Source organism: Cynocephalus volans, chromosome 10 (genome assembly GCF_027409185.1).
Source record: "Cynocephalus volans isolate mCynVol1 chromosome 10, mCynVol1.pri, whole genome shotgun sequence".
Taxonomy (NCBI): Eukaryota; Metazoa; Chordata; class Mammalia; order Dermoptera; family Cynocephalidae; genus Cynocephalus; species Cynocephalus volans.
This window is the reverse complement of record NC_084469.1, coordinates 6,362,456-6,385,903: the sequence shown is the minus strand read 5'-3', so window position 1 is coordinate 6,385,903 and position 23,448 is coordinate 6,362,456. Positions and strand designations below refer to the sequence as shown.

Below are 23,448 nucleotides of genomic sequence, written 5' to 3'. Positions count from 1 at the left end.
TTGGATCAGAATGGTGCATGCGCTGACAGTGGCGACCACTGCCACCCACCCGGGGCTGAGGCCTGGGGAGGCTCGCAGTGGAGGGAAGTGGATTCATCGTGGGGTGGCAGGTTCTCACCATGGGAGGCTCCTCATCTCAGCCCTGGGGACCTCCTGGCCTCCTGCTTACCCATCCTTCTTAGGGTACAACTCTGAGGTAGATTTCACATAGGGAATGTGGGTTGGTGGGTGTGGGAAGGGGGTTAGCTCTTTTGATGTTGGTCTCCATGAGCACCCTGGGCCCATTCTCATTTTCTGGCCGGGGAGGTAGGGGCAGATGACACCCACTCAGCTAAGAGAGGCTGAGTCACACATGGGCTCCAGGGCACCTGTGGTGTCAGGGGCTCAAGTGGGGTATGGGTGGAGGGGAACATCTGCCTTGACAATCTATACCTCAGTGCCAGGGACTCCAGTAGGGCATGGGCCTGGGAGGCTGGCAGACAGTTCCCTGGCCTGAGGGTCATGGCGCAGGGCTCCTAGCCCTCAGAACAGCCTCTTTAGGCTGAGTTCTCCCTTTCCTCTCCCACCCTCTCCTCTCCCACCCTCCCTAATCCCCAGAGTGGGCAGAGGGGGAGAATAGGGCTGGCCTGCAGGGTGGCAAGAAACAAGATGCCTCCTTCCCCCAATGGAGGCCCATGCCACGAGCCCCAAGCTGGTTGTGGGATGGAGAAACTGGCATCAGTGTCCAGGGCAGGCTCTGGGACCCCACACTGGAGGTGCTCCCCAGACGAGCAGAGCCTAGGAAAGAAGGTCATTTGGGGAGGGGCTCAGGGAGCTCCTGGAGTTCTCTGACACCCTCCCCCTCCCCCAGGACCAAGCACTAGACATCTCTTGGATCCAACCCTGTTTAAGAACAGAAAGGCAGAGGGAGAGGTCTGGAGGGGGGGTGATGCCCCTCCCCATCCCAACCCAGATCCCCACCTCCCCAGCAAAAGCCAGGAATGGGTGGAGCCTCGGCTGACCTCCTGGGAAGAGCCAGAGCTGAGTGGTGCCGGGAACAGGGAAGACGGCACGCACATTGACTCGGTAGCTAGTGGAGGTATCTGGGGGGTCGCAAGGGGCAGGGGCCCCCCACGAGATTCATGCAGCATTCAAATTGAGTGAGTGTTTGGGGGTGATGGGAGAGGGCAGAGAAACAGCCAGCAGTGGGGGAGGCGCCCTAGATCTTGCTGTTCTCCAGATGGGAGTCAATGTGTTTGATGAGGGCATCATCGGGGTACCCGACCGGGAAACCCAGCTGGCAGAGGGGGCAGCTGCGGATGTCAGAGCCCACCGTCTCCATCAGCAGCTGTGGGGAGAGAAAGGAGTCACTTACAGTCTCCAGCTTGCATCCATTGTCTCCACATCTCAGCCTGCCCTTTACAGGACCCAGGGCAGAGACGGCTGCGGCATGCCAGAAGGTGTCTGTGTGCCTTTTCTCTAGCACTATCTTCCCCCCACCAGCTCAGTGGCCACTCCGTATGCCCCAAGGCATGCAGTCCCCAACAGGTGTATATGAGAGAGTCACTGCTCAGCTTGCTAGGGCATCTACAGTAATTAGGGAAGTCAAGACCCAGACATGCCCCTAGAGAGACTAAGTCACACAGCTCCTGGCTAACTAAAAGCAATAGATAATCCCAAAAAATGTACATCTCAAAAATAATTTGTCTGGCTTTGGAATGTATTTTGGTCCTTCCAGATAGGTAGGAGTGGCTCCAACATTCAGGAAACTCATCATTTCAGTGAAACAATAGAGCCCTGAGATAGGGCTGTCTTCTAGAACAGACAGAAAAGAGCAGGGGCTCTGAGGCCTGAAGGAGGGAATGGGATAGGCAGGCGTCCCTGTGTCAGCCCATGATCTGTGGCAGTCAGTATCGCCACCATCACCGACATAATAGAGGACGCTTGAGCCAGACACTGCAGATTGGTTTCGGCCCACTACCTCCCTCCTAAGAACCCTCTAAGGTAATTAGATAATATAATCATTGTCCCCATTTTGCAGATGAGAAAACTGACAATCAGAGAGGATAAGTAACTTGCATGAGGTCCCACAGCTGCTAAGTGGTGGAGTCTGAAATCAAAGCCAGGACTGTCCCTCTGAAAATCAATCACACCCTTAACTGCGGCATTAAACCCAAGTCTTAACGGCGCAGGCCCCAATTCCCACCCACAAAAGACCAGGGGAGAGAGGTGAAGGGACCTCTACTATGGCCCACTGTCCAAGGAGGCAGCGCCCTGCCTGTCGGGTGTGAACAGCATGCTGACACCCGAGGGGCGGGTCCCTAAGCAAAGTGGGGGTGCTGCGGAAGGCGCGGGCGCCCACTCACGTTGATGGACGGCCAGGACTGCGCGTGCTCGGCGTGGGCGTAGGCGGTGGCGGCGGGCGACTCGGGGATGGGGAAGCCGGCGCAGAAGGAGGCGCAGCGTATGGTGCCCGCCTCCGGGCTGGGCGGGCTGGCGGGCACGGCCCACTCGTCCTCCTCCGACGGCTGCTTCTCGAAGCGCAGCCGGATGCCCTCGAAGGCGCGCCGCGGGCTGAGGGGCCTGCCGGGGCCGTAGAGCTCGCCGCCGTAGGCCCGGGGCTTGGGGAGCGTGGCGGCCTCGGCCTGCAGCCAGGGCGGGGAGGCCCCCGCGTAGGCCGCGCCCTCGGCCAGCTCGGAGTAGCTGCGGCGGCCCTGGAAGCCGGCCTTCACGTGGTGGCTGGGCGGCTTGGCGTAGGCGCGCTCAGCCAGCGGCCTCTCCCCCGGCGGCGGGGGCGGCGGCGGCCGGGGCTGTGGGGCCGGGCAGCCGGGGGGCACCGGGGAGCGGCGCTGCGGGCTGGGGGACTGGCACGGCGGCGGCACCGGCGAGCGGCGCTGCGGGACGGGCGACGGGCAGGAGGGCGAGGCGGGCGAGCGGCGCTGCTGCGGCGAGGGGCACGGGGGCACTGGAGAGCGGCGCTGGGGGACGGGGGACTGGCACGGGGGCGCCGCTCGGGCAGGCGGGGAGGGGGAGGGGCACTGGGGGGCCGGGGAGTGGCGCTGAGACAGCGGCGAGTGCCTCTGGCCTGGAAGAGAAAGCAGGACGGGTGGTGTGGAGAGAATACGTCAGAACTGGGGAGCCAGGGGCTTGCTGAGAACAACGACCCCCCTCTCCTCCAGGCCAGGGGGAAGGAAGTCGAGGGTGGTACCCGGGACGCAGGCTGGTTGCCATAGCTCCCCTCCCTCCCGGTCCAGCGCAGGCCTCCCCTGCCCTTCCCGCCCCAGCTCACCGCCACTCCGGGCCTGCTCCTGCAACAAAGTCCTCAAGATCCTCCCCTGCAGAGAACTCAACTCCCGAAGCCGGCCCAGCTCCTCTGTCAGCTCCGTGTAGGCCAGCGCCAAATTCACCCTGAGGTTAGAGGGCAGGGAGTGGAGGAGAAGAGAAGGGACTGGAGGAAAAAGTGGCTCTGCCCTGCATCTGGCCCACTCCAGCCTCCTCTCCAGGGCCCTCCTATCCCAACTGCAGAAATCCTCTCTGCCTTTAAGGTCCACTTCAAATAAGACCTCTTCCAGAGAGCCTCCCACTGCTCCCAGAGAACCATTCCTGCAGGCTGGGGCAGTGGTTCCCAGTCTATGGGCTGGGATGGGGAATAGAGGGATTCCAAGGGGTCCCTGAACCTCTGTGTGCACCAAGCATTGTCTGTGGCCCAAACACAGCTCATCCAGGTATGAGCAAATGTTTTTCTAATCTGTGCAGAAGATGTGATGAGGAATAAAATACAGATTCATCAAAAAGCTGTACTGAATTTATAGTAACTTTTGTCACCAAGAATTTTCTCAGAGCACATATTAAAACTATAAACACAAGCCATGTGCTAGGGGGAGGGGTCCATGAAGAGTTCTCACTGCTGTACAGCCCCTGAAGATCCCATTCCACAAGTGCAGACAGGCCTCCTGGCTTGCAGAGGTGCCAAGTGATAAACTTTACCCCAAGTCACCTGATTCCAGGTCAACTGCTCCTGCCACAACCTCAAAGCTGCCTCTAGGCTCTTTTTAGCCTTGCACCTCCCAAGACATCCCTGCTGTGCAACACCATTGGGTCCTTTACACTGAGATTTGTGAGCAGCTGCTGTGCACTACACACCTGCTGGGGGCAGCTCCCACACTGAGCATTTCTCACAGGCTGCCTTCTCCTGGAACTTTACTGGGACTTCCTTGATGGTAAGGATTACATCATAACATTTATATTCCCAGAACCTTGTCCAGGGCCTGGTACCCAGTAGATGATCAGTTAAGTGAATAATGAACTGTGCCTCTCTATCCATTTTCCTTTCTTCTTCCTTTCCTTCCTCCCTGCTTCCTGCTCAGGCTTCTTGGGCATCCACCCTCATAGAGCTGGAACAGACTCAGTTTTGCTAAGGACCTCAGCCACTTCCTTGTCTCTTCCTTTCTCTCTGGGGCACTTTGAACCCAGAGCCATGGAAGATTGTCCCTCCAGCACTGCACCCCACTTTCTCCCACTGTGGCCTCCATACCCCCAGAGAGCCCTTCCTGACCTCACGGGAAGCTCTGCCACAGCCCTAGGTCCTGCCTTCATCCCTGTTCTAAGCTTAGACAGAAACTGGGATCTCCCTGAAAGCAGGGATTTTGGTTTCTTTGGCTTTCTCCACCTCCCCAAATCCAGAAGGGAGTCCAGAACATTGTGGAAGTCTGAGCTGGAGGAAAGTGGCAGAGGCTGAGCCACTCCAGATGGGTCTCCTCCCAGGGGAGGCCCTTTTGCCCCAGGACAGAGAGGTCAGGGAGGGGGTTGAAGTGCTCTCTGGAAGAAGAGAGGGAGTGGGAGGGAGGATGGGGAAGGGGGCCATGTAAGACTGTCCCTCCAGCACTGCCCCTCCACTTTCTCCTACTGTGGCCTGCACACTCATCCCGTGGCGATGGACATATGACAGAGGATGTGTGTGGATGGGAGGGGTGAAGGCAGGTGTGAGGCCAGGCTGATGAGTCTGAGAAAAGGTGTGAGAGCACGCGTGTGTGAGAGCACGCGTGTGTGTGCGTGCGTGTGTGCGCGTGCGTCTGACACCTGAACGAGTGGAGGGGAAGTCATGAGGTTAGGGGTTCATAGGGCAGGCAAAGCTGAGGTGGAGAAGGCAGATGGCGATGAACTCCCTTGCTCTTGCTCACTGGCTGGCTCTCTCACTAATCCTGGGGTAGAGCTGGGGGGTCAGGGGAGAAATGGCCCTCCCACCAGAAAAACTATTTTTAACACATTTGGGCCAAAGCCAAACTATTGCAAATGGGCCAGGACTCTGGGGGACAAGCCCTCTTCTTAGTGAGGAAGAAGGTCCTCACTCCCTGTCTGATGGTGGACAGGACTGGGCAAGCCAAGAGGAAGGAGTCCTTCTAGGAAACCGTGCCCAGGTCCTGTGGCCCTCAATCCCACTACATCTTGGCCCTCACATTTGCTAAGTGTGTCCTGTGCTCCCCCACCCTCATCTCATGGGTCTGTGGGAAGAAATGGCATCTCTCCCACCAGACTGGGAGGCCCAGGTGTGTCCCACGTCAAATTAGGGACTCCCCAAGGGAAGGATCCCACTTCAAACCGAGGGCAATCTGAGGTCAGGAGCTAGGTGTCCCCATCAAACTGGGAGCTTCCTGAGGGCACGATCATGCTATCCCCTCAGCAATGGGGTCTGGAGGGGGCTCTGGGCCGGGCACTGATGGAATGTTGTTCTCTGTACATGAAGCTGCAGTCTCTCTCCCCATCCACCTTCACTGCTGTATCTCAGGTGACAGATACAGGCCGTCGCCTTCACACTCCGCCTCAGAGATCTCACCTGCCACATTCGGTTCCCAGGCCCCTCTCTCTTCCCTGCTTGCCTCCCACGGTCAGGAGCTACCCCCATTTCCATCGCGCAGCGCCTGCACCCTCCTCACAGTAAAACAGACAGGGCAGCAGGAAATGGATGAAAGAAGCCCCTAGCGCAGAATGCCCAGCCCCTCTCCCAGCTCTGATACCGGGTGCCAGGGGCAGGCAGCTACTGTCCTCCTAGAGCCCCAGGCAATTCTCACAGAGACCTCTGAGACCCTGGGCAAGAGGATGGCACCTGACCTCCTCCTGATGCCCACAGTTCTTTAGGACCTCCCCCCTCCATCGGGCACCCCCCATCTCAAGAGGCACAGGCCCTGGCTGCTGAATACAACCTGAATGACTCACTGAAAACACTGCCAATTCAGTGGAAAAAAAAATCTCAACTTCACAACACAACCAAGAGTCATACACGTGCACCTAAATACACACTCCATTTCCTGGGTTCCCAGCCCACACCTGATCGATTGTCCTGCCCGCATGACTGTTTGGGAAAGATGGGTCAGGTGAACTGCAGCAGACGGCTGCATCTGGGTGCTTCTTTATTGCTTAAATTACAGGGGAAAGTCTGAGTCTTTAGGAACCTGGGAGAGACTCGGGGAGAAAAGAATCATAGATAATCTGCATGAACACTTATCATGCGCCAGGCACTGTGCAAAGAACTTTATTAATAATCTTCACAACAACCCTACGACATTGCCAATATTATTATCTCCATTTTACAGATTAGGAAACTGAGGCTTATGGAAGTCAAGTCACTTGACCAAAGTCATGAAGTCTAGTAGTAGTGGAGTTGCTGGGATGGGAGCCCCAGCCCGCTGGATGCTACTGACCACTATGCGTACCACCTGCCAAAGAATCAAGAAACGGGAGAGAGGAAAAACAAGGCAGCAGCAGAAGGGAAAGAGTAGGAGAGGGTGGTGGAGGAGGAGAGGGAAGAGGAGGATTCCACTGGGGAAATTGGAAGTAGCCTGGGAGTCCTGAGAATCACTGCCCCTGCCCTGGGAGGGGAGAGGAAGGAGCTAGACAGATGTGGAAGTGCAAGATCAGAGTGATTAAGAGGCTAGCTCAAGGTCACTAAGTGATGTGGCACAGAGCAGAGATTCAAAAACGCTCTTGGCACTTCAGCCTGCTGAGCTGGCACCTTCTGAGGAGCAAAGGGCAGGGCTGGCTGGAAGGAGGACACCCTCGACTACAAATCATTCTACCCTTCATTGACTTATCCTTTCATTCATTCTTTCCACGAATAGTCCAGGGATCTCAAAAATTCTTCTGGAAACAATCATCTTCACCGTTATTGATAAAGCAAATGACATCAGGAAGGTGAGAGACCTAAGCGTTCTCCTCTGTAAAAGGCCTCTTTCTGCCCCAAGTCAGCTGTAAGATGCATGGGCTTCCATGTGCCCCATGCTGCACCGGAGCCACCATGAAACCAGAGTTCAGGATAGCGCTGGGCTATGGGATTAGAACTAGGGATGGGCTTGAGGTCAGGATTATAGTTGGGGTCAGTGTCAGACTAAAGATGGAGTTGACAGGTGTATGTGGCCTTGACTGTGGTCAAAGTCGGGGTCAGAATTAGTGATAGGGTTAGAGTCAGGGATGGGATCAGGATTAGGATTAGGATTGGGGTCAGGATTAGAGCAGGTCATATGGTCAGAATCATTGGCTGTCTGATTCAGAACTGGAAGAAAAATAGAAATCCAACATTTCCAGCCCTTCCATCTCTGCCTATAGCTACCCTCAGCTCCCAACCACATCCACCCTGTGGGGGAATTTAGGGACCAAACTTTCCACCACCCACAGGCACGCCCAGCATAAGTCTTCCCGCCTGACCCCTGGGGAGGGGACCACAGGCACTGGGCCGTGGAGCGGACTTGAGGTTGCGGGCCAGTGGGGAGGAGGAAGTCACTTTGCAAAAACCACCACTTCCTTTCAGGCGCCTTGAGCCCCTTCACTCTCCTCAACCAGCTATGACTTGCGGTCCCAGAGCCCGCTCTTCATGGCAGTCCTGCCACACTCCCAGCTCTGAGAGCCAGATGTCTGCTGTGTCTAGAAAGCTTCCCCAGATGCTTCTGAACCAAGCTGCTCACAGCAAGGCTAGAAACCAGGGGCCCCACTTAGCACGGGTGCCCCTACATCCCAGTTGCCCAGGACTGTCCCAGTTCACACTAGTTACCCCAGCATAACTATTAATAGTGCCCCCTTTCACTTTCAACAATGATCCAGTTTGGTCAATAAATCACATAGTTGCCTCTCGTATAAGGGCCTCCTACCCAAAGCAGAAACCCCCCCAGAGGTACCAGCACCCCGTTTACTCAGGACCTGTTTGGTATTTGCACTGAACTCCTTGGGTTACTTAACTCCTCTGCACCTCAGTTTGCTCATATGTAAAAGAGGGACAATAGCCACATCACGTTGTTTGTGAAAATGAAATAAGATTTTGTAGGTAAATCACCTCACATAGTATCTGCCATGGACAAAGAATCAGGAGTGCCTGGAGACAGGTGAAGAAAGGGGGAAACCCGGGTTGAGACTCTTTTGGGAGACACTAGCTTAATGGCTTTAGTTTAAGAAGCAGGAGAGGACATGGAGTTTCCCATTGAGGGAGGGAGCAGGGACACCAGCTGCTCTCTGCCTGGCTGGCAGGCGTAGGGTCAAAGCCCACCAGTCACTCAGACTGACTTCAGAGCCCCTCCCCAGCCTCAAGGAGCCCCCAAGGCTGCAAGTGCTCAGGGGTTAACTCCTGTGAGCTCTGGGTGCCCTGGCTGAAGGAGACTTGAGAGAGAGGAAGTAGGGAGGGTGAGAAGCGTGAAGCAGGAGGCCCTGGGCCCGCTGGTTCTGGGGCATGAGGCTAAGCTCAGGGTACACGGGGGTCTCCGACTTCCGTCCTGACCCACCCCACACTGCCCTTGACCTCCGTGCAGAGTTTCCATCCTCTCTCTCCGAGTTCACACTTCTCCCCCACCACTAACCACAGCCCACGCAGAGGCTTGTGGGCGGAGAAGGGGGGGAGGAAAGGGCCCCGGGCAACAACGCTGAGCCCCCCACGAAGGGAAAAAAGAAAGGCCTAGTGTTTTCCTCTCATCACCCATACTGAGTCCCCATCTTCTCACTGGGTCCCCTCCTGGATGGACCCCTCATGGATGAGCTCCCTTCTTCACTGGGCCCTTATCCCCCTCAAGGAGGGCCCCCCATTTCCCCTCCCCCTTAGCATTGGCCACACCCTCCAAAAGGCCCCACTCAGGAACCCTATGTCTCTGAGCTGGACCCAGAGGGGAGGGGACTGTTGGTTCTGCACCTCCCACCTTGGCTGGGACCCTCCTGGGGTCCTTACCTCCCTGTGCATCCTCACTTACTCCCCCTCCCTCATCATTGCCTCTGATCCCTGAGTGACCCCCAGGAGCTCTTCCTCTGGGCAATTTGTCCCCCTGGGCTCCAGCCACCAGGAGCTGGGCTAATGAAATGGCAGGGAACTCTTGTCTTGAGTTCAGACCTGGAGGGTGGAAGTCTGGTCTGGTTTGGTCTGGGTGCCCATTTTCAGACGAACATGGAAGGCCAGAGCTTGTGGGCCAGAAGCTGGGAGCAGAGGGGCTGGGAAACCTTGGAGCCAGGCTGCCTCCCAGGCCTGCCACCTTAGCTCGGATAGGACAGATAGGATGCAGGAAGGGGAATTAGTAGATGCAGGAACAGTATGAGTGAGGGCGTTTTAACAGTGAGGACTCCTGCTATAAAACTGGCTGCCCTGGAGTGTCCAAACTGAGACAGGTGGGCACCCTTAGGGATACGGAAGATTCCCACAGTGGAGTAGGCTGGACTCAGGAATTGTGTGTCCCCCTCCCCAGCTTTCACATCCCCAGGTCCTCATCACCCCGATCACACCTCCCACCTGGATAACCCAGCCCCAGCATTCCACTCATAGAAAGCTCACGTGTAAAATCCCTACTAGCCTGGAGGGTCAGAGGAAGTAGAAGGAAGAGGGGGGACTGGTGGAAGAAAGGGGACAGAGAGCAGGTGACTGGGGCCTCCTCAGGTGGGAGGACAGGGGAAGGAGCACCCGGGAAGAGGCCTATTACCAAAAGGAGCTGAGTTTATAAGAAAATAAAACTACCGGGGGAGTGAGGACTTCCTCTGAGAATTAACTCTTGCCAAGCTGGGGCTGTCCAGAGATGCTCGGCCTAAAAAGGAGCTGAGCTGGGCAGGCAGAGCCCGGCTGACTCCAGATGCAGAGATCTGGAAGCTTGAAGTGCTGCAGAGTCTGCAGCACAGGAAAGCAGAGGAGGAGCCCAGGGGGACCTCAGGTAAGACTGGCTCAGGCCACCCCTGGGCAGGGACCAGCTCCATCTGGCCAAAGGGCCTGGATGGGGCATGTGCCTTAGGGTGAGGAAGGAAGAGGCTGCTCCAGGCAGAATGAGCAGTGTGAATGGTACAACCCCCAAAGCACCTTACAGGATGGGCTCTCTTTCACTCTCACACATGCACAGCCTTGGCCCCTGAGGATCTGCCACCCCTTCTCTGTGTACCCGCCTTCCTCATCTTCCTCTCACATCTCTCAGCAATGACTGACCCCTGAGCCCCTGAGGAAAACCTGCAGTCCAGAGAGGTGAAGTCAAAGTCAGTAAAGCAAAGCCACTAGTGTCCCAGGAAAGGCCCCTAGGACTCAAAGCCTGGATGGTCAAACTCCAGCCCTGCCAAAAAGCCCTCCCTCCAATTGGGGAAGCCTTCACTGCTGGTCTTACAACAGGGCATAAGAAGCCCTTCAGCATGATTTCTGGGGCAAGCTTGGATCTGAGAGAGAGAGAGAGAGAGAGAGAGAGAGAGAGAGAGGGAGGGAGAGAGAGGGAGAGAGAGGGAGAGAGAGAGAGAGAGAGAGAGAGGGAGAGAGAGGGAGAGAGAGGGAGAGAGAGAGAGAGAGAGAGAGAGAGAGAGAGAGAGAGTGTGTGTGTGTGTGTGTGTGTGTGTGTGTGTGTGTGTGTGTGTGTGTGTTCTTTCCAGGTCTGGGCACGTGGGCTAAGATGGGCCCTGAGCCAGCCACAGCTAGGGTGGACCCTCTCTGCAAAGGCCTCCCACACCCCCTCAGCAGCCTAGCTGAGGGGTCCCACCCATCAGTCCCACAAACTGAGTTCTCACCCCCCAGCTATCACAGCTCCACCCAAGCCTTCACCTCAGGGTGGGGAGGGAGGCGAGGGTACCCCCATTTGGCCAGAGGCCAGGAGGAGATGAGGGGGAAGCCTGCTGGGAGGGAGGACCCCTGGGGCCTAGAGCTGGGCAGGCTGTGTGAAGGAGAGTTAGTTCCTGCCCCTCTCTGAGCCTCAGTCTTCCCCTCCAATGAAAGAAGGGAGTCTGTGTCACACACCTCGTCTCAGGAGAGAGGACTTAGGCGGAAGGAGGTTTGAGCTCTATTTCTCAGAAAGCGGGAGAGGGTGGTTCAAGTGCGGATATGAGAGGCACCAGGCTCGGCTGCCGCCGGTGGCCACCCGCCCCTCCCTTGCTGCCCAGTGCTCCCCACCTATATAGCTCCCTTCCTCCTTCCTGCTGCCCCTCTTTCCTGACAGGATTCCAAGGGGACACCAGCAGAGTAGTCCTAATTCCCCACACCACTGCTGTGTGAACCAAGGAAGCCCCTCCTGCCATCAGCCTTGGGCTTCCCTCTCCAGAGATAAGCAGACAAGGTACCACAAATCCTGAAACAGACCATCTCCTTCTTCCTCGCTAGGGAGGGTAGTGAACCCAACCACTTGGCCTTGTCACTGGTATAGAAAATGGGGCCCCAGAGAGGCCCAAAACTCATCAGGGGACACACAACACAGTAGCAAAGCAGCTGAGCTAATCTTTCCCAGCCCCTGACACCTTGAGAAGAGATGGACCCCAAGGGAAAGCAAAGGGAACATCCCAGAATCTGAACACTCCAGAAACCCACGTCCTTCCTGTGAAGGATGCAGGGCAACAAGCAACCCAGAGCCCACACTCTTGCCAACCGGGAAGAGAGGTCGCTCAAACACCACAGAGGAATGAAAAGTGAACCTGTGGGGACCTGTGATACGCTCCCCCCAGGTTAAGAGGGCGAGGGTTACAGCCGTGACTTACTGATCGTCCCCAACTCTTTTCACCCACGCCATGTCCCGCTCCGACTGGTTGGAGGCCAAGTCCTAAGGGGGAAGATGGAGAGGTCAGAGCCCAACCTCACCGTGGCTGGAACCCCTTCTCTACCGTTCCCAGGGCCAGTCTGTACTCAGTGAGGAAGGCCCAGTCTTGGACCTCTCAAGGCTGCTCCAGTACCCCCCCTGCCATTTACCTGGGCCCGGGTCTCCTGCAGCTGCTTGAGCTCGCCCTGTAGCCGCTCACACTCTGCCTGGAGCTGCTCCTCCCGGAGCTGAGCCCCCCGAGCTTCCCCCTGGGCAGCCTCCAGGGCTTCCTCCAGCTGCCGCCGCTCCAGCTCACTCACGCTGGGCGTGGGGCCTGGCCAGCCTGCTGTCAGGGGAGGGGACAACATCAGGCTGGGTTCAGCTGCCTTCACTGACTCCCAGATCCACACAAAGTGAAACAGGTGAGGACTACAGCATGAGGGACACAAGAGAAGCCAGAACGATAGACACCAAAGGGGGAAACTTAGCTCTACAGGGCAGTGAGGAAGGATGGGCTGAGCTGCTTTTTCTAATCTTCCTGGAGGCCAGGGGTAAAATAAGATGGCCTCTTGAAGGCTTCCCTGGCCTAGCCTAGAGCATCCTCAGGGGCTCTCCTAATCACAACCTAAGACAGGTGGGGACCCTGGGTGGGCGCGCCCTCTGCTGGCACACACAAGAATTGCAATGGGGTAGCTGGCGACTGATCAGGAATGCCCGAGTTAGAAGCAGAAAAATTGGGATAATAGTGGAAGAGGCGAGAAAACAGTTGGTAAGCAGGGATGGGGTGGTTATGGGAGAAATTTAAGATATTATAATGGGGTGTTAAGCTGGAGGTGTCCAGTGGTTTTGAAATGGGGGTCAGTCTTGGGGACTTGGGGGTAAAGAAGCAGGGGTGGCTGAGATCTCACCGTGACTTAAGCCAGACCCCCCTCTCAGTGCCAGGTAGTGCAGGTCCAGATCAGCACAGGGTGGGGCAGGGGCAGGTGGGGGACTCAGGCTGGGGAAGGCTGCGTCCCGGAGGCCTTGTTGCTGCTGCAGCTGCTGCTCCAAACCACAGATCTGCCGCAGGTGGGTTTCTACCAGGGCCCGCTGGAGGGGGAGACAGAGGGATGAGGGTCTATACAGGGTCAAGGAGCCCCTGTGGCCTCCCAGGGCTTCCCCATGTCTGGACAGTCATCACCCTCCAAACTAGAGCAGAGGCCCCAGATCACACATCCCAAGCCCACTCTCCAAATGGCCATGAGTGTGAGGTCTCCTCTCCCAGCAGCTGCAGTGCAGATGTTTCTGGCTGCTGCCCCTGGCAAGGCCAGAGCCTCTTCTCTATAATTAGTACACAGGGACACTTATAAGAATACTCAACCCCTGTCCCTACACCACCTTCCCCTCAGGAGCCTAGCTTCCATCTGCATACATGATCTAACCACTCCTGGGCTTCATCTACTTCATTCATGACACGGGGATAACAGTACCACACCTACCTCTTAGGGCTGTTATGAGAATTACAATGAGTAAAAATAAGTACAGAGATAAGAACAGTGCCTGACACACAAGTGCCATGTAAGTGTTTTTACATGAATGTCCCATCACACTCACAATAACTCAGCGAGGTTAGTATCTGCCCCACTTTGCAGAGGAGGAAGGGAGGCTAAGTGACTTGACCAAGGTCACAGCTAGGAGTCGACAGAGACCATGTGTCCTGATTCTGACACCTGCCCACCTGCTCACACTCATGGCCACACCCTGACTCCGAATCACACACAGGCCAAGACCCAGCCCAGCAGTCCCAGACAGTCCTGGTCACCTCTGCCCTCACCCACACAGCCTACCAGGCACAGTGCTACAGGCACGGGGTCAACCCAGCAAGAGAGCCACACACTGAGACACAGTGTCCCACAGGGTCACTGCATGGCCATGATGTACACAGTCATTCACAACCTGGATGACACACTGTCTCACTTACAAGGCCAAAGGGGTACTACTCACAGATACACATGGACACAAGCAGGGTGCACACCACAGGCACACACACATGGGGTCGCACACAATCACAGGGTTGGAATGCACATACACACAACTATACACACACACAATACCAGGTCCACACCCTCCAGCACCCCCAGCTCCCTGGGCCTCACCATCTCCCCCAGCTCTGTCTCCAAGTCGCTCTTCTCCACACAGAGCTTCTCATAAGCCTGGATCATCTCCCCAAGCTGTTCTTCCTGCTCCTTATTCTTCTGCAACTGGATGAGCAGGACCATCTTTGACTTGGGGCTGAGGAGCTTCCCGCACCTCTCTCCCACCCCACACACTACAAGCACCCTGTAGAGGAGCAGGAGGACTTGCAGCTGGTATTAGGGAAGAGCATGATCAAAGGGGCAGAAAGTCGGAGGCTGGGATGGGGGTGGGGGTATCAGAAATAGATTGGAGCAAGAAGCTCAGGGAGCTGAGCCCAGGCTGAGAGGCCAGAGAGCTCACCTCATGCTGGAACTGGTTGAGCCGTTGCTGCAGACTGACCTTCTCCACCTCCAGCAGGGAGCCATCCTTGATCTCATACAGAGAGAAGCCGTGCTCCTCTCCAAAGTCATTGATCAGTGGGTACTGCAGGGAGGGTAGGGCCTCAGCCTCGCTGTGCCCCAACTACACAGCCTGTCTCAGAGTCCTTGCCTCTCCCTCTCCAGTGGGGTCCCAATTCCCACCAACCTGTAAGCATCTCCCACCAGAAGGATCTTTTTTAGATCCCAGAGCCAGCAGCTACAAAGCCCATCCCAAGAGTCTTCACCCTGACCCCTCTTTTGGGTCCCTAGAGTCCCTGCCTGATCCCCAGTCCCACCACTCCACCCCACACCCCCTCAACACACACACCACTAGACCCCTTCATCTCCAGGTTCTGACCTTGATCTCATAGACTTTGAGGCGGCGGCGGAGGGTAGCATTCTCCCTCTCCAGGCCCCCCAGCCGCTCCTTGATGTCTCCGTAGGCCGTGATGAGGGCAAAGTGAGAGGCAGAGCACATGTCTCCACCCAGCGAGGGGTCTCCAGGACCATCCAGCCACACCTCACTGGGTGCCAGGGCCTCCTGGGTCAGAATGCTGATGTCGTCCTCAAACATGGACTCCATTGTAAGGGCCTGGGCCACGGCCCACACTGGGCCTCCTGGGGGAGCAAGGGCAACAGTGGGGTGGGGAGGGCCACCTGGGGCTCATCCCTGATACCCCTCATCCTGGCCCCAAGCACCCTGAGGCCAGCTGAGATACAGCCTGCAAGCTTCCCACCTGGAGCTCAGTGGGGGACTCCCACAGCCCCTTCCCAGACTACTAAGCCCCACTCTCTCTGCTACCTTTGGAGGAAGGGGCTGGAACCAGGTGAAAACTTGGTGGGGAAGAGAGTGGTGTTGACAAGTAGGGACAAGTAAGCCAGGCTAGCAACAGCGGAGGGCTCCTTCCAGAACCCAGGGAGACCTGTGGATGGGAAAGGGCTGCCTTCCCAGCATGGGGCACAGACCAGAGCCTGCCTGGGCTCAGTCCACCGCCCCGTCTTCTCCCCAAGCCAAACTTCCCCAAATACCTGGCTGCCCAGCTCCTCATCCCAGGCCTCTGGCAGCCCAGCTTCTCCCGGAGGCAGGCCCAGTGCTTCTGGAGGGTCAGCCCCACCACAGTCAGCACGTCCTCGGCCGCGCCCGGCCCAACTTCCCCGCTTCCTCCCGCAGGATCCCAGAGTTCAGGAAAAGGAAGTGCCTCCCCCGCTCGCACCGGGGCAACCGTCCAGGCTCTCCTGGCCCGGGCCTGGGACCTACAGGAAGTCCCTGACTGAGTGTCCGAAGGAGCACACTGGGGAAGGGGGCTCAGGTGGAGAGGGACAATAGCGAATTCCCAAGCCCGTCCCAGCGTGCCCGCACACAGGGAAATGGGGAACCCTGAGAGGGGGCAGGAATGACTCAGGGCTCCCGAAAGGAAGAGTAGGCAGCGAGGGGGTGCGTGTGTACTTCTCCCGGCCGTGTTTATGAATGTGTCTGTGGTTGGCGTGTGGGGGGAGTGTGTCTGTGAATGAGTGTAGGTGTGCCACAGTCAATGAGCGCCTCTGCGGGGCGGAGAGGGTCGGGGCTAGAGTTGGGAAGTGGCCGGGAGGCTGTGTGTGTGTGCGCGCGCGGTGTGCACGCGTGCGTGAGCGTGTGGGAAGGTGGGCACGTTCGGGCCGTGTGTCACGTGAGGCACTATGGGAATGTCCGAGGTGTGTGCGCGCGCTGGAGCGTGTGTGCGCCTAGGAGAGGGGGCTCGGCGGGGAGGGGTGAGTTCCACAGCGGGGTCCCCCATCTCCCGAGGCTGGGCTGCAGGAGTTCGGGGTGCCCAGGGCCCAGGCGCAGCACACCGCCCCGCATCTAAGTGCCAGGGCAACGCGTGTGACTGGGTCTGAGTAAGGAGTGTGTGCGCGTGTTTGTAGGGCTGGCCCCACCTTTAACCCTCTCCTTCCCATTGCACCCCTCCCCCCGACTCCGCTCGCCACGCTCACCACACCCCCCACCCCCTGCCCGCTGCCCCGGGCCCACCCCACTGGCGGGGCTCTGTACCCTGGGCCGCGCCACCGATGCTTCCTCCCTCCGCATTCTTCTCGCGGCCCAGTGGCCCCGGGTGAGCGCGACCGAAGAGGGACGAGGAGAGGGTGCTTTAGTCGGCCCCTGGCCCCTCCTGCGGCCCCTTTAAGAGCCGCCCTTTAAACCCCTTTAGCTCGGCCGACAGAAATTGTCGCCCCTCCCCTCTCGGGGGCTGAGACCACGCAGCCCCCTCCCCACAGCTGGCCGAGCCCGGCCTCCCCCCCGCCCGGTCGTCCTCCCAGGGCCAGGGAAGGGGCTCCGGAGGCGGCGCGGCCTGAGGAGCGCGGCGCGGCTGAGGGGGACCAGGGAACGCTGGCGGCCCCAGCCGGCCCCTTCCCTTCCCAGTCATCCAGTGCAAACTGCCTGCCAACCTTCCGCCCCCTCCTCCTGCCCACCTGGCGACCCCCGGGCCGGGCCCGAGCGCCGCTCCCCTCCCCCCCGGTCCTAGTCCCAGCCGGGGACTCACAGCTGCTGCCGGTTCCTGCTTGTAATCGCAGCTTACCCCCTCCGCCTGCTCCCTCCCCAGACGGGCACCGGTGCCCCCACCCCCCTGGCACCGCGCTCTGCTCCTCGCCCTGTCGCCGCCGCCGGGTCTCTCCCCACCCCCCACCCCTCCCCCCACCCCCTCCCTCCCGCCCCGCTCCTCCTCCGCCGCCGCCGCCGCCTCTCCGCCTCCTCCTCCCCGGCTGCTCTCGGTTTCTCCAGCTGGGAAGGCGCCCCGGACCCCACCGCTGCCACCACCACGTGGCGAGGGGCGGCGGCCCCCGCGGTGCGGCCCGGCCTGGCAGCGCGCCCGGCGCCCACCCGCTCCCTGCAGCGCGCCCGGCCCGCCCTCGGTGCCCCCTCCCCGACGCCTCCCCAGCGCAGTGTGGCGTGGTGGCGTGTGTTGGGGGCGTCTGCGGACAGTGCAGGGGCTCTGGTGGTGCTTTGGTTGTTTGGTTTGGGGCCATATAATTTGGGAGGGAGTGGAGTTGTTTATTTGGATTTTTTTGGTCTTTGCTCTTTTGATAAGGAAATTATTCGACCTACTCTTCATTGCTGTTGGGCGAGGGGGCATTGCTCTGGTAATCACACCGAACGTAGGGTGCATCGGAGAGATTAGAATTAAATCTGCAAGTTCTTAGGAAGAGTGAACCAAGGAGGTCAAAGATTCATATAGGAAGGCGGACAACTTTCCTCCCCCACACGTACCCCTCCCCATCACACAGAAGCACCCACAGGCCAGAGAAATGACGAATCAACAGATTTCACCATTTCCACAAAGATGATTTGAGCACCTGCCAAACTGGACAAGAGACACAAGATTTTTGCCACTTTCCCACTGTGTGACCTTGGGCAACTTACTTAACCTCTGCATTAAGTTGGAGATCATTCCCACCAGGGCACTCTCATAGAGGAAGAATGGGAATCAGATGTAAAAAAAAAAAAAATGGTGACAGGCATGATCAGCCTAGCCGCAGGTAGGGAATGATCATGGGAAACTGGAGGACTCTGGCTAAAAAAGCATCCTCAGAGACAGCAAAGCAAACCCTGGAAGCAGGGTATAGGGTGGGGAGGGGGCTTTCTGTAGGTTCAGCACATAGCTGTGAAGGCTGCTGGACACCTGAGACAACCTTTCTGGCTCCTGGGGGTGGCGGCAGCGGTGAGCTTGAGAGGGGGGAATGAAAGAAAAGGTCTCTTGCTCTCTGCGAGCTTTGAGTAGCAGCGGCAGCTTCCATCCTCCCCCACTGTAGGTAGAAGATTGGACTGAGAGGTAAGCTTCTCCCCAGGAGAGCCAGCAGGAGCTCTGGACTCTTTCTCTTCAAAGAAGGGGATTCTCACTGGCTTCCTTCCTCCTCTTCCTCCTGCTGGGTTCCCTTTCAATCTTTTCTGCTAGCGCCTGCTCCCTTTTATAGTCCAGAACAGGAAGGCAGGTCAGCCACTGGCGCTCCAAACACTTGCTTTCTCTGAGCCATGTGGGATGAGCCACCTGCCCTTCAGATATAAAGGCAAGCTGCTGGGACATCCATCACCCCACTCATCCCAAAGGCTAGGCAGGTGCCCCCTTCCTTAATGCTCCACAAGTTCTCTTATGTAGCAGAAGACCAGGCAAAAGATTGGAGGCTAGGCAAGAAGGTGTGGGGTTGTCTCGGGGACCCTTGATGCGTGTGGACTTGGCCACTGCCTGGACCTGTGAAACTGGCAAGCCCTCCCCACTGGAAGAGGCAAGGGGTCCAGGTATCCTCTGAGCGTGCACTTAATGGCATGAGTTGTCAGCCCTGATGCTGCTTGGATGCGCAGGGTACAGGCCTAATTGAGTCACCTGGCAGGGTGGAGCCAAATGGAAATTGGTGGCAGAAGCCCAACAGAGATTAGGCCTGGCTTAGGTGCCCTAAAATGCCCCAGCCCCCCCAAAATCTGAGCTTTATTTCACTTCATTCTTTCTGTTTCTAGTTCTGTTGCTCATACCAGACAGACAGTTCTGAGAGTAGGGACTGTATCCCACCTGTGTTAGTCTGTTTTTGTGTTGCTATAACAGAAATACCTGAGACTGGGTAATTGATAAGAACAGAGGTTTATTTGGCTTACGATTCTGGGACAGCTGCATCTGGCATGGGCCTCAGGCTGCTTCTCCTCGTGGCGGAAAGTGGCAGGCAGCCAGCAGGCACAAGCAGATCACATGGCAAGAGGAAGCGAGAGAGAGGGGAGGTGCCAGGGTCTTTTTAAACAACCAGCTCATGTGGGAACTAATAAAGTGAGAACTCGGGCCGAGCCCGTGGCGCACCTGGTAGAGTGCTGCGCTGGGAGCGCGGCGACCCTCCCGCCGTGGGTTCGGATCCTATATAGGACTGACCGGTGCACTCACTGGCTGAGTGCCGGTCACGAAAAAAAGACAAAAATAAATAAATAAATAAATAAAGTGAGAACTCAATCACTACCCCCACCCCCAGGGAGAGCATTAATCCATTCATGTGGGATCCACCCCCATGACTCAAACAGCTCCAAACACTGCCACACCACCCATCTTTGTATTCCCAGGTGCCTTGATGGTCTGCTCACTGTACATTTATTCAGTGAAGATTTCTTAAACACCAACTATGTGTGGGATGCTGAGAGTACTGTGATGAGTACGTCTCTGAAGTGCACAAGGGCCCCTTGCCCTCATGGAGCTTACATTCTGGTAGAGGAGTCAGAAAAATAAAAAGATGAATAAGTAAAACAAGGATTTTAAAAGGGTAAAAAGGGTAAAAGGATAAAGGATAAAAAGAAACAACAAAGGACAGCAATAGAGAAGAATGAGATCTACTTCGGAGTAATCAGAGAGGGATGAAATGATTACTCTTGGATGAAATGGCATTTAAGCTAAATCTTAAGGGGTAAGAAGGTATGTTCATTGTTAAAATGAATAAAGGAATGAAGCAAGGTGACTTTGGAGTAGTTACTTCAGCTCTCCAGGGTTGTTTTCTCATTTGAGAAAGCGGGACCTTGGCCTGAACTCCTGTGAACCTCTGTTATCAGGGTTTGTCATGGTGGAGACAGAAAAAGGTAGATACCGGGGCATGGTGAAGAGGAACTGAGGTAGGAGAAGGAGAAAGGGGACAGTGGGGGACAGCTGGTCAGGCAGAAGTTAGAAAACATGGCTAAACAGCTTTCACAGGTGCAGGAAGAGGACCCGCATCCAGGAGTAACCGGTAGGAGAGACAGCCCCAAAGCAGGGCCCAAGCCTCCCCTGTGAGTGTTTCCTCCTTGAAAACCATCAGTGAGAGACTGTCTCCCACTCCCGTGACTCTTGCTCTGGAGAAAGACTTTCTCTTTCCTGTCCCATTCTTGCCTGAAAAGAGTAGGAGGAGGTGGCATTAGCAGCTGGTAAAGAGATTGAATCAAAATAAAACCCAGATGACTCAAGTAGAATCCTGCGGGCAGGAAAATTGATTAGGTACATGTGACAATGCAAGATCTGGGTGCCACCTTCGCCCTCCAGTTCCAGACCTTAGAAAATTAGGCTTCACTGTGAAAGCATCCTGGGACTCCAAGTGCAGCTGCAGGTCTTCCCATCAGAACAGAGGTTAGGGCAGTAGTGGACTCATTCCTTCACCAAGTCCCCGAATTCCTGTGGCAATAATGCACAGCCTGTAATTTAATTAACATGGTTTGGGAGGAAATAGTGTTTTGTTTTTTATAACGCTGTGCATGCTTCATTTTCCTCCACAACCATGTTCATTTCTCTATCTCCCAAACAGAATATTTAAAAAAGTATTACATTGGGTTATTGAATATTATGTATTATCCATTACAATGTGAGTTCCATAGAAAAGAATTTTTGTTTGCTTAGTTCACTGCTATATCCTCAGTTTCTTGCACTTATTATAATAGTTGATTAATTAATTAATTACTATGAGTTCAAGGCCCTGTGATAAGAACCTATATACATTATCTTTCATTGGGATTCCTGTTTTACAGATGAGGAAACTGAGGATCAGAAAAGCTGAAAAATTTGCCCAAGGTCATACTCAAAGGACTGTAATATGTTTTGAAGGGCAGTGCTCAGAAAATAGGCGTTGCTCATTGCTATGGAGAGCTTATTCATACACAGCCATTTCTTAATTCTCTTTCCCTCAGGATGGTGACAGGCTGCCCCTCTGCATCCAGAGCTCAGGCCAGCTGCCAAAGCTGAGATGTACTTTCCTCTCAGACAAGAAGGTACATTTCACACTGATGACAGCTCAGCTCAAGAACCTGTAGCCAAGGAGCACCTGGGAGAAGAAACAGCTCCAGCTTCACAGACCTCCTGCCTGTGCTGGGCTGCACAGGATCAGCTGACAAGAGCTGGGGCAATTCAGATGTGAAGCTTACTCAGCAACCCTGTGGTCTTTCTGGCCACCAGTGACCAACAACCCCCTACCCCACCCCCCAGCCCTAGTTCCCAAAAGCTTCTAGCTCAGAGGGAAAACGGAGCAGAAGTGCAGGGTGATGGTTTGGTTCAAAATCCAATTAGGAGGAAAGTTGACTTTAGGGAAAAATGTCACACACACGCACACACTGAATTAAGAATTTAGCAGCTGCCCAAGATTAGCAATGGAACTTATTATAGAATTAAGACAAAATGGCTTTGCTACTGAATTCCAAAAATCCTTTGTCCAGGGTTCTCTCTGATGGTAACTGTAAGTTTAAGACAACACTGCTACCAAACTAGCCTAGAGGTACGAGCACAGCCTGTGAACTCAGCATTTCTTGCTTGGCCACATGACTTTGGGCGAGGTGTTCGGCCCCTCGGTGCTTCCGTTTCCTCATCTGTAAAATGGGACTGAGATGGTCCGTTCATTATGGTGCTGGTGAATATTAAGTTTATTCCTCTACATAAGATACTTATTACAGACCTAGCATCTGGTAAGTGCATAAAATGGACACCATATAAATAATAACTATTGACTAATGCTATTCTCATTCCTCCAGTTGACCCAAGGGTAGGAGGCTAGCCTGAAGTCATTTGCAAGTGAGGAAAAAGGAAGAACTAGCAGCCCTAGTCTTCTGAGGCCTTGCCATTCCCAGGTTTCTGGATGCTCTGCCCTTCAAAGCCTAAGTGATGCCATCACAGAAATTTTCTGGGGGCTAGTTGGTTAGAGTGAGGTGTTATAACACCAAGGTCAAGGGTTTGGATCCCTGTACCAGCCAACCACCAAAAATAAGTAAATTAATAAATAAAATTTTTAAAAATTCCCTGAACCATACCGGCATGCCATTAGTTCAACAAATATGTATCTACTAAATGTCAGGCACTGCTCTAAGCTGGGTAAGACCATCAAGGTCACTGCATTAGGGAGCTTATGTTATAGTGGGGAAAACCGACAGCAAATAAGTGAACAACAAATGTAAAATAAAATTTTTAGATAGGTGTGGTATAGAAATGGACAGTGTATTACAAGTAAGTACAGAATGGACCTTTGTTTTGTATCGCTAAAGTGCTCACAGCATCTGTTCAGGGCGTGTGTGAAAAGCTCAGGTTTTGGTCTGACAGGCCTGTGTTTGAATTCTGACTCCAGGTGATCTTGGTGTGATGAGTCAATCTTTCTGCCCCTTTCCTCATCAGTAAAATGGGAATAGTGACCATCAACGTTGTTGTGAGAATTAAGATAAAATGTAACATACAAAACCTGTGTTTACTATTTTTCACTTAAGGTAGATTAAACCTGGTACCCCTGGGGAGACCAGGTGTGCACCATGACCTTGCACTGTTTCTGAGTGTTTGTTGGGGAGTGGGTATATGGTAATGGGAGTTTTTCTTGGGAGCTGTCCCTCCCTCCCTGCCATTTATAATGAATTGACAGCATTCTTTCAGGCACAACTTCAGTGGAGAAATTATCTTGGTCAGTCATTGCTGCTCATGATTTAATGCAGTCTTGTAAGAATTACAAGTTACTCTCTATAACCCAGTAATCTCCAAAGGAGGGCACAGAAATAGTGTTAGAACTTCTATTTATATTTATTTCATAATTGCTTTTTGTTTTTGTCTTTTGATTGCAATATATGGGTACAGTAGTACAGGTATATAATTCATAAACACATTGCGGTGTGTGTACTCAGAAAAGGTGAAAGGCTTAAATTTAGCAGAGTTTTTTTTAAAAAGGTGAAAGTCCACGTGGAGGCTAAGATAGAACTGAAGTCATTTTAGTTGCCCAAAATAAACTAAGAGAGTGCATATTTCCATAAACTAGCCTGTAGGTACCACTATGCTAATGAGCAGCAGGGCAAAGGAAAGGTCCTAGTTTCTTAAGTCCCAAACTAGTGTTCTTTTCATTTCTGGGAGGGAAAAACTGAAAGACATGAAATACACAATTAGAGGGCTGGCCATTTAGCTCAGTTGTTTAGTGTAGTGCTATAACACCAAGGTCAAGGGTTTGGATCCCCATACCGGCCA

The 23,448-nt window shown here is 55.1% G+C and overlaps 1 protein-coding gene across 6 annotated transcripts; it reads right to left on the bottom strand.

The window, feature by feature from the left end:
- Window positions 1-577: 577 nt before the first annotated feature.
- Window positions 578-17,096, bottom strand: TBKBP1 (TBK1 binding protein 1). Of its 6 annotated transcripts, XR_010024621.1 has the most exons (13): window positions 17,020-17,040; window positions 16,530-16,566; window positions 15,530-15,754; window positions 14,859-15,118; window positions 14,442-14,564; window positions 14,102-14,206; window positions 12,875-13,055; window positions 12,137-12,312; window positions 11,929-11,990; window positions 3,269-3,387; window positions 2,346-3,064; window positions 1,002-1,327; window positions 578-777 (listed from the first exon to the last, which is right to left on the bottom strand). XR_010024621.1 is itself a non-coding variant. In XM_063111073.1 (12 exons), exons 4-12 carry the CDS (start codon window positions 15,081-15,083, stop codon window positions 1,199-1,201), a joined length of 1,839 nt encoding a protein of 612 aa, XP_062967143.1. In that variant the 5' UTR covers window positions 15,084-15,118; window positions 15,530-15,754; window positions 16,530-16,566; window positions 17,020-17,040; the 3' UTR covers window positions 578-1,198. The 6 variants fall into 6 exon arrangements, 5 of the variants coding, with proteins under 5 accessions (XP_062967143.1, XP_062967147.1, XP_062967144.1 ...); XM_063111073.1 differs by having other exon boundaries at window positions 578-1,327; XM_063111077.1 differs by having other exon boundaries at window positions 578-1,327; window positions 12,137-12,309.
- Between the last annotated feature and the right edge of the window lie 6,352 nt (window positions 17,097-23,448).

Bases quoted from the DNA above. Each gene is read 5' to 3' on its own strand.
- TBKBP1 (XM_063111075.1), bottom strand. From the start codon at position 15,083: ATGGAGTCCATGTTTGAGGACGACATCAGCATTCTGACCCAGGAGGCC. The intron at 14,565-14,858 runs GTCAGAACCTGG...CCCTCCCTGCAG, and splicing joins TCAAAGTCTATGAGATCAAG to TACCCACTGATCAATGACTT. The intron at 3,065-3,268 runs GTGAGCTGGGGC...TTTCTCTTCCAG, and splicing joins GGAGCAGGCCCGGAGTGGCG to GCCAGAGGCACTCGCCGCTG.